Source organism: Vanacampus margaritifer, chromosome 13, assembly GCF_051991255.1.
Source record: "Vanacampus margaritifer isolate UIUO_Vmar chromosome 13, RoL_Vmar_1.0, whole genome shotgun sequence".
NCBI lineage: Eukaryota > Metazoa > Chordata > Actinopteri > Syngnathiformes > Syngnathidae > Vanacampus > Vanacampus margaritifer.
Window position 1 is genome coordinate 3676312 of NC_135444.1, and position 16062 is coordinate 3692373.

The 16062-nt window shown below is 37.8% G+C and overlaps 1 protein-coding gene across 2 annotated transcripts in view; it reads left to right on the forward strand.

Annotated features, from left to right (window-relative positions):
- The window catches only part of col24a1 (collagen type XXIV alpha 1), a 129240-nt gene extending 114894 nt beyond the window's left edge, over positions 1–14346 (forward strand). The window contains exons 50-60 of one of the 2 annotated variants that reach the window (XM_077584105.1): positions 2265–2318; positions 2444–2506; positions 3661–3714; positions 3854–3889; positions 5733–5768; positions 7021–7047; positions 7858–7920; positions 8082–8250; positions 8363–8472; positions 11059–11298; positions 13123–14346. In XM_077584105.1, the coding sequence (XP_077440231.1) occupies positions 2265–2318; positions 2444–2506; positions 3661–3714; positions 3854–3889; positions 5733–5768; positions 7021–7047; positions 7858–7920; positions 8082–8250; positions 8363–8472; positions 11059–11298; positions 13123–13263 (993 nt within the window). In that variant the 3' untranslated portion in view covers positions 13264–14346. The remainder of the gene's footprint in view (positions 1–2264; positions 2319–2443; positions 2507–3660; positions 3715–3853; positions 3890–5732; positions 5769–7020; positions 7048–7857; positions 7921–8081; positions 8251–8362; positions 8473–11058; positions 11299–13122) is intronic. The other variant, XM_077584106.1, reaches the window with a different exon arrangement.
- Positions 14347–16062: the final 1716 nt, after the last annotated feature.

Here is a 16062-nt window from a genome sequence, read left to right on the forward strand (position 1 = left end):
CACTGAAGGTTTCAACAGTCAAAGTTCAACAATTAATCCGCAAAGTGTTTCAGCAGCTATCATGTGATAAGGGCACAGTTCCTGTTTTGCAGCTGCAAGAGCATGAGTCATGCTTTGCAATACTATAAGAGTAAATATGGGATAATTTATGGACATTTATTCTAACAAAAACAGTAATAAAAGTAGTCATAGTAATCAAAATAATTTCATTTATGGTACGAAATGGTTTAATTTATGGTACAGACAGATGTTGGTACAGACAAATGTTGGGTTTTTTATGGGAAACATAACATCGCTATTTGCTAAATGGCATATGAATAAAACAAAAAGGAAATTATATTGTTATAATTTGACATGTCAGCTGCGCAGAATGAAATTGAAGATAACTGCCTGAAGCAACGTCAGCACTAGCATTCTGAAGCTGAAAAGCCTACCTTTATCCTTTCCCTGCCGCCCAGATGCTTTGCACTGAAACCTGTTCACCTTGGATTTCTGGTAGTAGCAGGTGGCTCGAAAATGGATGGCACTGCATCCTTTTATAGGACAGGAAGATCACCGCATCACACTCTTACTGTAATCATCGGGGTAAATGAAGTGTGCACTGCACGCAAGGGTTTGTTTATCTTTTGGATGCACAAACAACGGCCGCCATTGTTTACGCACTGGATACGCTATGGCGATCACGTGACTGGTTAATGGCGGTACTCAGGGTACTGTATATTATTATTTTGATACTTAATTGGTTTAAAAGATTTTCAGGGAAAAAGATGCCTTAGATATTTGCACTTTTATTCTTTATACACACTGCCTAATCAGATACTAGAAAATGAATTTTCAGTGGTGTATTACTAGAGCATGCAGAAGGCTTTGATGCAGCTTCAGAACTGAAGAGAATGCTTGAAGCAATGGTAGTTATTACAAAAACGGCCATCAGTTGGCAACAGCGTATAAGAGATCAGTCAGGTCCATTTTGCAAAAAGCTCTTTCCCCCACAGTTTTAAACAGATTTGTGAATAACGATGAAACCTAGCTATATTCTAATGCTTATTGCTTCAAAACAGAAATGGATACAAATATACTTTTTACCTGATGAAAGAAGATACTCTAATCTCTCTTTTGGTAGGTTCCATATTTTTATAGCGATAGAACACAATATTCTGTGGGCTTTGCAACATCAGTCAAAATCCAGTAAAACAGCCGGGAACGAAGGGGATTGCTATATAAATACTAATATGCTAATATAAATAATTATTGAATGGAACGTAAATGTACACTACAAAGTCGATTTATTTAATTTAGCAAATTGAGACAAGCAGATAAGTCTGTTTTGAGGCTAGGTGTACGGTAATCATACGGTCAGGTGTTACATCAGGTCAGCATGTTTACCTTTCTTGTTCAATGAGATGACACGCTGAATAAATATGTATATGTATTTATTTATTACTACATAAACTTATGATAGCCCTTTAAATGTTTTTCTCCCATATACATAGTATTCAAGTGCTCTCTAAATATAGCTTTTGTGGGCTCAAATAATGTGGCAAGAAATGCGTTTGAGATGTTTCCATCCTAAATGGAGTCAAATAATTATCTTGTGAAGATCTCAGATGGAAACATTTCTCTTAGTAAGGCCAAGTTATGTAAGATCCTCACACTCCAGAGACCCGAAAAAAGGTGTTCCACTTTACTTATGTAACTTCTCAAGAAAAACAACATTCAATCCTTTGCTCTCCTCTCCCTTCCCTCATTTTCTCCATTGATGTTCATGGAACAGAGAGCAGACTTCAGCCCTTGAGTCAGATCCTTTTACACCATTTAGTGAATAGACTTGCTTGGCCAAAGTTGTTGGCTCGAAAACAGATCTGTCTAGAGGATGTGGATGACTGGCTGTATAAACATTGTGGCTGCCACCCTGGCCAACAGACAGGCCTCAGACAGAACTGGGTGCAGACACTGAACCCCTATATGAGTGTGTATGTGTATGTGTGTATGTGCGTATGCGCGTGCATGTGTACATGAATGTTGGCTGGGACGACTACTTGATCCAGACATGAACCATTCTGAATGTGCCCTACTTATTTTGTAATACAGAGGGGTTGTTTAAAGGACGGCATACTTCTTTTTTTCATTCTTTCTGGGTTGGCGGTGGCCTTGTAAAAAATAAAATAAAATCAGGACATATAATCTGTAATTTCTGCATACAAATGTGTGTGTTCCTTTTTTGAATATGTGAAACACCTCAATAATTAATCTTATTTTGCCAGGGGGAACCAGGTCGTCCAGGGATGCGTGGTTTGCAGGGCTTTCCAGGGCCAAAGGTTAGTGTAATCAGAGGAATCTGCATAGTCATGAAAGTACAAAAGATATGTTAAACTTGTTCAGACGACAAAATTATTATCTCTACAGTGACATATATGAAAGGAAATATTGCCTTTTGCTTTAGGGTCCAAATGGTGACGTGGGATTGAAAGGTCTCCTTGGTCCCAAGGGCCCCGTGGGTTCTCTGGTAAGTTTTGTACAAATAAACTCAGACCAAGATTCAGACATATTCAGTTACAACAAGGGGTGCTGGATGCAGAGTACTGTTCATTAGGGGTGTGCCAAAAAATTGATTCTCATAAGAATTGCGATTCTTATTTAGTACGATTCAGAATCGATTTTAAATGTTCCAAAATTGATTTTATTTAAATCATTTTATACTGTCTCGCCCTTGTTTGTGTGTGCCTTTATTGGGAGCGCTGTTCGTGTTCTACACAATTTGGCCACTTAGGGGCAGTGTGGTTCCACACGTTTTGATACTCTGTTATAGTAATGGGATTTATGGCTCTTTGACGGGAGCCGTTAAACCAGGAACAGTTTACTTAAAAGAGCCGTTCAAAAGACTCTTTTATACTTTTTAGCATTATTTTGAATCATCAATATTTTACTCATAAAATCAACACTGACGTTAGTGATACATCGCAATTCACGTCATAGTTATTGTATACACTACAGTATACTTTAAGTGTATAGGTGTTCATTAAAACATTAACCATGGTCTTTTAAAATATTTTTAAATACTCTGTTCCCATTGTTCACATTGAAGAGCCGTTCAAAAGACTAAATTTGTTTGTGAACGTCACATCACTACTCTGTTAAGTTGTAGCCATAATTAGAGAGTAGAAGGAAAAAGTCACTATTAAGTCATTCCAATAAAAGTTGTTTTTTTGCAGCGTAGAAAAAACATAGGCCGGTGAATAATGTTAACATGTTTCTCTGTATACATTCGTGAAACGTTTTGTTTGAGTAGTCGTTCTTTTGAGTGATAAAAGTGCCTCAAGTAGCGCGCTACTTAGCATTGGCGAGTCAGACTGCAGTAGATCATGACGATTCTTGGCACATCTATAAATTGAAGCAGAAATCATTGTCAATCAAATGATTTTGAATCAAAATTGTTCTAAATCAAAAATCTATTCTGAATCAAATCGCACTCAAAAATCTTAATCGAAACGAATTGTGAGACAGTCAAAGATTCCCACCCCTACTGTTCATAGACCTCGTGACACTACATTGAGAAAACCTATGATGTAATCATAATTATTTGAAAAATTCCCTTGCCAATTTCTATAACTTTTATTGCATACAAAGAGATAAGCCACGCTTAACACTAACTTGTTTCAGGGATTCGCTGGACCAGTAGGGCCTGAAGGAAAGATGGGCCCAATGGGAAAACCTGTAGGTTTTCATTTATTTTTTTCAATAAAACAAGTTTATTGTGTTCTAGCTAGCAGATTGATTTGATGTTTACATTGCCTATGAGTGAAACGCAATTGTATTTGTCTTTGTCGTAAGTGTTTATTTTCTATTTTTCCAGGGGCCACGAGGTCCAAGAGGAAGCAGCGGTGAAATGGTAAGATCCGATTCCAACCTGTAATCAAAAAGTCCCAAATTTACAAGTTTGATTATAACTAATACCATGTGTGATCATATCATTACACTACTGAGGCATCAGGCTTGATTTCGCATTGCAAAATCACTCCTGGCTCTATTCATGGTGCAACCTCAAAGCAGCTTGTGCCTGTAAAATGAACTTTGGATGATGACAATGATGTGTTCAATGATGAATGATTGTAGGATGGACACTGGTAGCTTAACTTAAATTTATTTTATTTGCCATCCCAGTTATCGTGAAGGAAGATGGTTTTCACAGCAGCTCGCTGTGTGGCCTTGCTTTATTCACAGTCAACTTTGTGCAAGCACTGTTGCAATGCTATGTCAGATTGTTAGCATGACAAACCACAGTGTATCTGCATAGTCACTTTAGAGTTCACCAGTCTTGGTCTGTCAGAATACACAGTATGTGTCGCATAACAACATACTTTGAAGGGAAATCCTTGTCTGTTAGATGTCTCGGACATTGTGCCTGAATTGTATCCATTATATCCATAAATGTTGGCTGGCATGACTCCCATCAACATTATCCTGCAGTTGACTGTGGCTTTGCATTCCATACTATGGCTGCAATTTTGTTTACAAGTTCTTCTCTGCTTTTGATTACTTCTATTGGCAACGTAACAGCGCCACTCATGCTGACCATTTACTGTATGGTACAATGATTCAGTGTTGTGGACACACACATTGCTTGAATTCTATCCAGAAATTGGATGTCATTTTCCTTGATGGAATGTTCTTTCTTAAACAAACGTACAGTAATGTGAACTAGACAAAGTAAAATTTCTACAGAAATTGTGTGGGAATGCTGAAAAGCTGAATGCTATTAGCTGAATGCTAAGATTTGAATGCATGTGCTTATGAAGTAAATTAAAAGATAAATGTCAACGTCGAAATTTTGTGAATACTGTATGTAATGTGAAATCAGATGATACAGTATATACCCCGGGAGGCATGACTGAAACAAGTTGAAATTTGAACGGTGTAAATCAGAAGTATTATGTGGGAGTTACATGGCAATAGAGTGTGGAGAATAAAAATCACAATAACTAAGCATTCCCACAAAAAATTACTTTTTTGAGCTTTTAGGCATGGTAAAATGCTAATTCCTCACCAAAAACATAATGAAAGTGGTGTTTTCCTCCATTCACCTCTCTATGAGAAATTCGCGGTCATTCTGCTCTCCAAGCACCAGCCCCTCCCAACCCAAGAAAATGAGCGGGTACTGACTCTATGACGTTATTGTGCGGACCCACCCCGGCACTGCCTATGCGGACTAAACACACGCCCACTTTCTGTGAGACCTCCCATGGCTGCCACTTGTGTAAACTACATGTAAACATTTTGCACTATTGAACCTAATTGAACGAATGGTGCAGGAGACAGCATACACCCTCTAATCAGAAGGTCCCGGGTTCACGTTCTGCTCATGTTTTTTTTTCCTTTTCTTTGTTTCCCTCCTCACTTCCACTTCCACTACAATTTCTTGCAGCAAGGAGCCGTTTTGTTTCAAATGTTTATTGGAGAAATGAACATCCATCCAATTGCTGCATTCCGCCCCGTTTCTGTGTACCGACAATTAGTATGAGCCTTCCTGATACCTGTCTGGTCCTTCTGTCAGTGTTCAACAAAGAAAACATGTCTAGTTGCCTCAATTCAACCATGGATGACTGAGAATTACACTTGGAAGATGCATTTTGGCTTTACGTTTGACTCTTGTAAAACACAAACTTGTAGAATTTAATATGTGGAGATTTCCTTTTTTTTTTTTCTTTTACCACAATTTTGTAACATGTTTTTAGGGGCCGCAAGGACCACATGGAAGTCCAGGACCCAGAGTAAGTTGGCTTAGTTTCATATGTCAAATGATTTGTCAGTTTGTGTGGTTAAAACTTCTTGGGGAAAGTATGCAATTTGATTGAATTAATCTCTACGTTGGGAAAAGTAAGGAAAAATTGAAACTCTTGTATGGAAAAATATTTAGGTTTCCAAGGGTGGTCCAGCTGTTCTATTTTTTGAAAACAAAAAACGATCACTATCTAAAAAAATATTGATAAATCAGTGCTTTAATTAGTATTTACTGGCCTTTTAATTACTCCCTAGCCAGACTTGATGATTTGATGACATATGTGGCATTGTTATGCGCATCAAACGACGCCGTTATATCACATGATATGAAGTAGAGCGCTTTCCAATTCTTTCTTTTTAAGTTTTAGTGCTAAGTGGAGTAAAATGCAGTAACTGCTGAAGAAATTATAATAGTCACCTTAATAATTGATGCTTCCCTCAGTCCTTTTTTCCCTACAATCTCTGATTTGCTAGTTTTATTCAAGCCATGATAAGTAAAGAAATAATAAATTAGAGGCATAAGAAGGTCATATTCTACTGTAACGTTCAAATGTTTTAATATACAACAGGACTTTTTTTTCATCGCTGCAAACTCTACCTTTAACCTGGAAAACTGTCAACTTGTGTTGTATATATTGACTTGTTGGCAAGGGCTGTTAGCTGCATGAATAGACAGAGGTGGCAAATCCAAGTCCAGAAAGTAAAAACCCTGCCACAGTTTGGCTCTAGCCCCAGGTGCTAGCTAGCTATCTCCCTAGCTAGCTCCCATGGTGCTTGTTTTCCTGCTAGCTAGCATCAGGGGCTAAAGCCAAACTGTGGAAGGTGTTTTACTATCTGGACCTGGATTTGCCACCTCTGTGAATAGAGTCAATATACCAGCCTGACATTGGGTAACCCAAAGAATTTAACAAAGAAGTGTTAGTGAAGACAGTGTAAACAAAGACCAACAATGGAAAAAAATGAGTTGCTCATGTTTCTCTTCTTATAATCTGGATCTTTTACAAGAAGAAAAGTAGGAAGGGACAATTCTGTCAATCAAAATTACGACTACTGTGTCACCCCATTGAACATATTTCATACGTAGCTCTTTGGTTGGTACTTAAACACCAATAAATTTGTATCAAACTGAACATAACTATTGTTTATTGATGGTCACCAATACATAGAAAGTGTCTAGTTGTTTGCCTGTCTTCTTCTAGTGTCGCTTCAATCCATATTTGTTCATGTTTGTCTTTTCCATAGGGCCCCCCTGGTGCTCCAGGTCCTACAGTAAGTAATAACACACCCTTCACCACACACCAGAAGCAAAAACAAAAACATTTCTATGCTTTATATAGTACTAGCTAACATTAAAATTACTTTCTGAACTGTAGAGCAATAACCGAATGTCGCTTTACACAAACTTATTTACAGTAACTGAATATACAGTAGGGCAGTACATGTTTGTAAAACATAGAATAGAAGCCTGTTTTTTCTTCCCAGCAGCAAGTAGACAGCTTCTGTGCAATAGCTGGTGGAATGCTTTGATCTTTCACAGGAGATGAAAATATGGTTTAAAGAAGCTAGCGTTGTTCCGATACCGTTTTTTGGCTCCCGATACCGATTCCAATACCCAGCTTTGCGGTATCGGCCGATGCCGATACCATACCGATACTTACGGGGGTGTTTTCTTCTCAAAATGAAAAAGCTGTCCTGCCATTGGTTCAGAGCATTCAAGGGCTAATAGGATATCTTAGCTCGGCATGCAGTGAACCTGTCACACATCAGTGAATGTCGTGCATAAGCAAGACACAAGAGGCTGCATCCAAACTCCTATACTAGTGTCAGAATTAATGGTATCGGCATGTTACTTGTTAGTACTCACCGATACCAATACCATTGTTTTAATGCAGTATCGGAACAACACTAATTCAAGCCTTTAACCACTTTTCTCACATATTAATTACACAATCAGGTGCTTTATATCCTGGTAAATTGTAGCTATACTACCGCCATATTAGCTTAATTTCCCCAAATCTGAACATTATGTCTATAGATTTTCATTTAACAAAAAAATTAATTGTTATCTTGACCCTACAGAGACAACTACTATATGATGAATTCTTCAGCATGTCTGACTCTAAGGATTCCCTGGGAAAAGAGGTGAAGCATTTAATTTATTCAATAAAGGTTGAATGCATGGTGACGATGGATGGCCAAGTAGCTTTGAACATGTTTAAATTAAATACAAATCTAGAGAGATGTTGCATTCACACATTATATTATACATTGTTTTTCTTAACGTTCCTGTAATTTGTGACCAGAGTTTTCAAAACGCCGAGGTGAGCCTGCCAGACCAGAATACGGACATTTTTAAGACTTTCCATCACCTGAGCAGCATAATTGAGAGCATAAAAAAACCTGTGGGAACCAGAGAGAACCCCACACGCGTCTGTAAGGACCTGCTGGACTGTCATCACAAGCTGAAAGATGGTGAGAGCAGATTGATGTTTTGCTTGTCTTAACATTTAACTTAAACCTCAAGCTTACTTTTCATCCCTCCCTCTCTCTCTCTCTTTCTCTCTCTCTCTCTGCGGTTTTCAAGGGTGGTTCTGGATTGATCCAAACCTTGGCTGCACTTCAGATGCTTTCCAGGTCTTTTGCAACTTCACTGCAGGGGGGCAGACTTGCTTACCTCCACTGGCCGCTAATAAGGTAATGATGAAATGTATGCATGTATCAAACCTCAAGGTTACTGGTGTAATGATTCATCATTTAATTGATTAATATTTCAAAATTTCATTTTCATCATTTGTCAGTGTGTGAAAACCACCTCGAACACAAACAACTGTGCCGCGACCAGTTGGGCTGCTTTTAAAAATATACTAAAGATGATAATAATGCGTTCAATGAATTGATTTCTACAATGATGTAGAAGATGACATCTATGGAGAACCGAAACTGCGAAAATAAAAAAAATTAAAAAGGACTAAATAAATGAATAAAAGTTGCCCTGTGATTGGCTGGCATCCAGTTCAGGCTGTACGCCGCCTACTGCCCGAAGCCAGCTGGGATAGGCTCCAGCGCCCCCCGCGACCCTTGTGAGGACGGTTAAGAAAATGGATGGATGAATAAAAGTGAAAATATAAATGGATATAAAAAAATATAAATCAAAAATTAATTGCAAAAAAAATACATTTAAATGGGGAAAAAAAATAAAATTATATATATATATATAAATTCATAAAAGTAAAAATAAGTACAAAAATAAAAACTGAAATAAAAATACATATAAGAATAAATGTTGAAATAAATATAAAAATACATAAAATATAAATTAATAAATAAAAACACTCTGCTCTCACATTTGTTTATTTCATGCTGCAGATGCTCTGTCAGGTCGAAATGTTGTTCAAATGAGGGGGCGGTCCTAAACGTGTCTTGGGTTGAGTTAGTCAAGTGAGCGGGTCAGCGAATTTTTTAATTATATTTTTTATATCCGTTTTTATTTTCACTTTTATTTATTTAGTCATCTATTCATTTTTAATTTTGGTCCTCCATAGACATCTACCCAAAGCCACCGTTACCCCTTTGGGTGCCCTAAATTCATCTCGTATTTTGCTTGATCATGTACTCTGCATACAAGGAGCAGTGGCCCTGCATCTACCATATATACAGTATCAGCGGAGCGCATAATCTGTCTGCCTGGACCTTGTTCATATTCATCAAAATCACGTTACACCAACTGCGCCACAACTTAGATCTGCTCCAAGCTGATCTAAAGTCTAGTCTACTTTCAATCACCAAATTGTCAGGTGTGCTGAGGACGCTGGAACACTCAACATGACCCAGTGTGGTCTACCAAATTCCCAAACACAGTAAACTAGACTTGCCGATGAAAATCACGATGTGCCAGTTTTTATTCCAAGCGCATGTGTACTGTCTACAAATATAAAGCCAGTCTACGATACTTTTTAATAGGGATGTTTGATACCACTTCTTTTGATACTCAAATCTTCAGTACTCACCGATACGATACCAAGCGCCGATACCATTAGTACTTATGATACACAAAATACATGCATACATAAAACGGCACCGTTCTATTTTTAGCACCGCAGCTCGACTACGTTAACGAGGCAATTAAGCGTGTGGCCAAACGTAAACGAAGCAGTTAAACATGGCAAAGTTATGTGAGCTACAAACATATATGAACCACATATATAGGTGATATTAATCATAACAAGAATACTTACTTATTCTCAGTAACGCACACCGAAATGGCACTGCTGGAAGTAATTAAATGAACAAGTGTTACCTCATAAGGAGACACACAGGAAACGAACGAGACAGAACAAAACTTTCGTTCCTCTGACAGTTCCTGACCGAAAAATGGCCACAAGAGCGGGGCTCATACCAGTATCGATATTCGTCCCGAGTACCGACGAGTACTTTTTAGTATGTTAAAAGGAACCCCGACTGTAATGACAAGTTTGCTCTATATTGTTTATTTGGCTGTTACCAACATAACTATAAGATTCATTTTTCAAAAATCATTTCCAGTTTAATAAATTTTGTAGAAACTTTATTTGGTATGCAGTCATTGTTAATGACGTCGCAACATATTCCGAGCGTAGTGAGGTAGAAAGGTGGCAGGCTCTCTGCTGAGCAATGTGAAATGCTTATAAAGAAAGCTAAGTAAGCCTTGTAGCGTTCCTAAAGAAACAACATGCGATCAGGAGAGTCACCCTCCCCCACACCATGCTCTTGTCATTCACCAGACACATTCAAGAGTTTTGATCGTCACTTTAGAAACGCTGCCATTCTACGCCACTTTGCACGGAATGCGTTGCGACGTAAATAACAATGCCGGTGTATGTCCAAATAAACTTTCTACAAAATGTATTAAACTGGAAATGATTTTTGAAAAATTTATCTCATAGTTTTGTTAGTAACAACCAAATAAATAATAGCGCAAACTTGTCATGGCAGTCGGGGTTCCTTTTAAGTAGTAAAGAAATGCAAAGCGTTGCTCAACTTACCCTTCCTAATGTGGCGTCATTAACATCATGCATGTATTGACTGCACCTCTGAGTAACATTTTGCAACCCTGCCTTTAAGCGAGTGTCTTGAAATGATAGAATAATGAAAAACCTGACAAATGAGGTACATGATTGCAGTCACATTGTTTTTTTGTACCACCACTACCCAGAAAATACGGGAGGGGGGGGGGGGGCATGAAAAATGATACTAATACAACTGTAGATTGATGGCACCTCTGTCTGTGCTTTATCCCTGCAGATGGTGTTTGGTGTGAGGAAAGTCCAAATGAAGTTTCTCCATTTACTTAGTACTGAGGCCAGCCATAGCATCGCACTCCATTGCCTAACGGATCGTCATTCCAACAGCACCGCAGACGCCTTCAGCTCTCCTGGCCCCATCCCAATGGGGAGCAACAATCTCCGCTTTCGAGGCTGGAACAATCAAATATTTGAGACCGACACACTACTTGAACCATATGTGCTAAAAGATGAGTGCAAGGTAGGACTGCCTCTGTGCTGTTTTGGTCCTGGAGTTTGCTTTGATGTTGATACATACAGTATTTTGTACAGAAGGGATTTTGAAATTCATTACGACTGGCCCATTATATAAATTATAGCCAGGACTAGTAGTTAGCACATCTGCCTTTCAGTTCTGAGGATTTGAGTCATGAGGCTCCGGCCTTCCTGAGAAGCATTTCCATGTTCTGTCCGTGCTGGGTACTGTGGCTTCCTTATTCAAAAACATGTACAGGAGGTTCTCAAGACTCAAAATTGTCTATAGGTGTAAATGTGAATATATGCCCTGCAATTGGCTAGCAACCACTCAGTTCATTTGAACCCCACATCTTGACCACAATCAGCTGGGATTGATTTAAATAGGCTCACCTGCGACCCTTAAGAGGATAAACAGTATAACAAATGAATTGGTCAGAATCTGGGTCGATTAAACTAAATCTGTTATTTCTTGAAATTTTCTAGATGATTTCAAAGAATAATCATAATTTTTAGAACATTTATTGTGCATATCTCAAAAGTAAAAACTAAGCACTCTTTTGTGCTAAACATAAATAACATTGATGAGATAAATATTATGTTATCTAGTTTTTCTCTAGACACTTTTTAATTTGCTGTTCATAGTAGGTCCTGGGTATTGATTCTAATTTCCTCAATCGATTCGATTTCGATTCAAAAGAGTTCAGTTCGATTCAATTTTGATTTTTTCCGATTCAGTTTGATTCTACAGAAGAGGATTAGGGCCAGTCAAGACAGAAAAAGAAAGTTTGCCAGGATTGACTTTAAAGTAAGAATTCTGACTTTAATCTCAGAATTCTGACTTTGAAGTCTGAATTCTTACTTTATTCTCAGAATTCTCACATTAAACACAGAATTCTGACTTTAAAACAATTCTGAGATGAAAGTGAGAATTCTGACTTTAATCTCAGAATTCTGATTTTCTAGTGGGAATTCTGATTTCTGACTTTAATCTCAGAATTCCGACTTTAAAGTGATAATTCTGACTTTAATCTCAGAATACTGACTTTAAAGTGAGAATTATTGCTTTATTCTCAGAATTCTCACTTTAATCACAGAATTCTGACTTTAAAATCAAAATTCTGAGAATAAGGTGAGAAATCTGACTTAAATCTTAGAACTCTGAGATGAAAGTGAGATCCCTTCCAAACGTTTTTCTCTCTCTTCACTGGCCCTAATCCTCTTCCGTACACTTCAGTTCAATCCAATATTGATTAATTAGGGAACATCAATCTTCTTAAATATCAAGGACATGATTAAAAAAAACCTCCACAAACATTAAAATTCCAAATAAAATTTTGCAGAGGCAGTAACTGGTTAAATAATTTAGTTTATGAATGAAAGTAACGCCTTTTATAATCACGTAAGTGTTACATAAACATTGACATCAGTAAGGATGAGATGAAAATGTTTTCATAATTCTAATTCGACAATTGTAAATATAAATTTAAAAGACTGAATTGTCATAAGGTGCAATAAATCAGATATTTTATAAATGTAAGAAAATACTTTTAAATTCATGTGAACAGTGAATGTCAAGAAAACAGTAAGATGCAAAAAATATTTAGCCTTTAACATTCTATTTTTTTATGAATTTATGGGAAAGGAGATATATAAAATATTTGATTCATGGTTTTATGAATCGATATCACGCTCAGAAAGGAAAATTGATTCGATATTGATTATTTGACTTTTTAAACCCAGCCCTAGTTCATACTTAGATACTCTGCTGTATTTTAAACATGACTCCATTCGTTGTTTTCCCTTCCCTACTTCATCCATTGTGTTTCAGATCCAAGATGGCAGCTGGCATCAGTCACATTTCCTCTTCCATACTCAGGAGAGTCACCAACTACCTATTATAGATATTGAGGAAACAGCACGTCCCAATGTTCAGCAACATATTGAAGTTGGTCCTGTCTGCTTCCTTTGACACCAACATTGTCCCATTCACATTAAACTCCTTGATTGGCTGGTTGTCTACCAAATTATTTTACACCAAAAACAAGTTTTACCTCCAAATCTGTTTTCTGGAGATTGTGTGAGGGGGTGAAAAAAATCAGCCAATATCCGAGTGAGTAGTGACAGACTTTTACTTAATTTGTATAGATGACCCATGCCAACAGAAAAGGATAGCTGTATTTATCTCACAAATGTGTAAAATATGTTTTTGCTTTTTTTTTTCATTGTTAATCAAATGGTGCTCAGGTTGGCTGTATATAAGAATACACAAAACAGGTCCCCTCACCCCAAACACGCCCAGACCATCCTATGCAGGGGCCCATCGAAGAAGAGTGCAAGGCCTCTAAATAGGAGCACTGTATAACTATAAATCTATATGAGTGCAATAGCATGTGGATCTTATGAAATGATTTCCCTTCCAAGGCTATATGGCCATTGTTATCATGATATTTTATTGTTGCTCATCTTGACAGATGGTGCTCTACCTCTACCTTGCTTTCTAGACTGGTTGCTTTCTGGTTAGTCTTTGTTGCCTTCGTGTATGTACCGGTTACATCAAGGTGTATTATGTTGTAAAAGTACTTAAGTCGCTTTTAATTTATGAACCGTCATTTAGAGCGTTACATATGATTGTAGCTCTGCTTTTATGTGGTAGGTTCTTCAGGGGAATCCTATCATTGGTGCTGCAAGAAAGAGTAAGTCATCAGTAGGTTTTCGCATTTCCTGTGTATATTTTGCCACCATATTGTATGTTTATTATTTATATCCTGGCTATTTTTCACATTACTGTACAACAGTAAGTTATACTCTCAGAGAACTATTGGTTCGTCCACTTATAGAAGTATTTATGTTTTCATGGTGTTTTCTTTGTTCACACCTGCAACTGTATGTTTATCACACTGTTACTTCCGTTTATAATGTGGACTGGCAGCTGCAATGGGCCAGAGTCAGTCAGTAAGTCATATTCTTAACTTATATTAATTTGATGATTATATGATATGTCCGGATGGAAAAAAAGTTGGATGCATTTGTGTGAGTAAATAATAAATATGATGACAAATAAATGGAAATGTTATCCAACATTTGTGTGTCTTTAAGGGAATGATCGTACTGTACATGGGTTATTTTTAGGGGATGTGCAACTGTGCACATCTCCAAGAAAAGACATTTCAATACTTGATACATCGTGATAGATATGATTAAAGTGGAACGATTTGATTCAGCACACTCACATATTTTAAATCGAAACCAATTTTTGAAAATCTTTTCAGTCAGTTTCATATAATTTTTAGCAATTTTTTTTAAACATTTTTTATTTTTCCCTGGTTTTATATGGCTTAATATCTCTCATAATGAAATAATAATAATAATAAATAACCGGTTGTGGACCGGTGGGGTGCCTGGCAGGCCTGCAGTGCCCCGTCCTGCTGCGTTGGGTTGGGGGCGCGGGCCGTGTTGGGGTGGGGGGCGCTCCTGCTCCTGGGTTTGCTCTTCGGCCGGTGGCCCCTGCGGGGCCCGGGGGTTGTCCCTTGGCGCTGCCGTGGCCTGGGGGACCCTGAGGTGTTGCGCTTGCTCTGTCCTGGCAGGGGTTGACGACTCCCCTCTTTGGTAGAGATTTTCATGCATGCCAGATCCACCACACCAGCATCTATCGAAAATCAGACACAATCTGCTTCCTCCTCTGGTCGTTGAATCAGTGGAGGCTGGTGTCTGTGGATCTCACTCTGCTTCGTCTGTCCTTCCTTCCTTTCCTCAGTCTCTTCTTTGGTCTCTTGAGGTCTCCCTGATTTGTTGGAATTTAGATGTTTCTTGGGTTGGTGAAGGACTCTGGTTGGTGGCCCGGTGGGTGGTGTCTGGTCGGTGCTGGATTTCACTTTCCTTTCTTTTCTTTGTTCCTTCCTCGGGTCTCCTGACGACCTCACGACTCTGGCTGGATTCTGAAGTGTTCGGTTTAGGTGAATGGTATGGGATTTTTTAATAGGTTTTATGTGAACTAATGAATACACAGACGCATGCACATGCACATACACACCCACATACAAAATAAAAAATTATTTAAAAAAAAATAATAAAAATAAATAAATAAAAAAGAGAGCAATGATGATGTCAAATCGTTAAAATTACCAAATGAGCTGAGCTCTCTAGGGAAAAAAACAAAAACAAAACAACAAAAATACAAAAGACTATTACCATCTTCAGAAAATGGGTTGCAAATCATGCAATTTAATTTGGGACACAAAACTATAAAGACGTTTTGGCATTAAAAGTGTGGAAATATTATTTAGAGAACTATTGCCTTTTTAATAATATCCTCTGTCAATAATTCAAATACTAATATCAGTAAAATGAATAGATTTTAAAAAATGAAATTCAGTGGGCTGTGTCTTTACTGTATTGTATGAAAGTGACCCACATATACTTAAAGGGGCGCCTATAAGAAAAGTTGCACCAATTTTAAGTGCCATACAGGGACATTAGATAATAGTGTTTTAAAAAATACTATTTTTAATTTGCAGTATTAAAGAGGTGGGTAGGGTTCAAACTGATATACTGTTTAAGATTGGGGTAGCAAACTAATGTAAACATTACAGTATAGACAAAAAATATTAATTGAACATCCTGTGAGTGTGTGCGTGTGTGTGTGCGCGCGCGCGTGCGTGTGCGTTTTTGTTTTGTTTTTTGCAACTAGTACATCAGTCGACCAGATAGTGTCAGTCTCAGCATGGAGGTTGTTTAATAAATATGCGGCAACGGAAACCTTTCCACATTG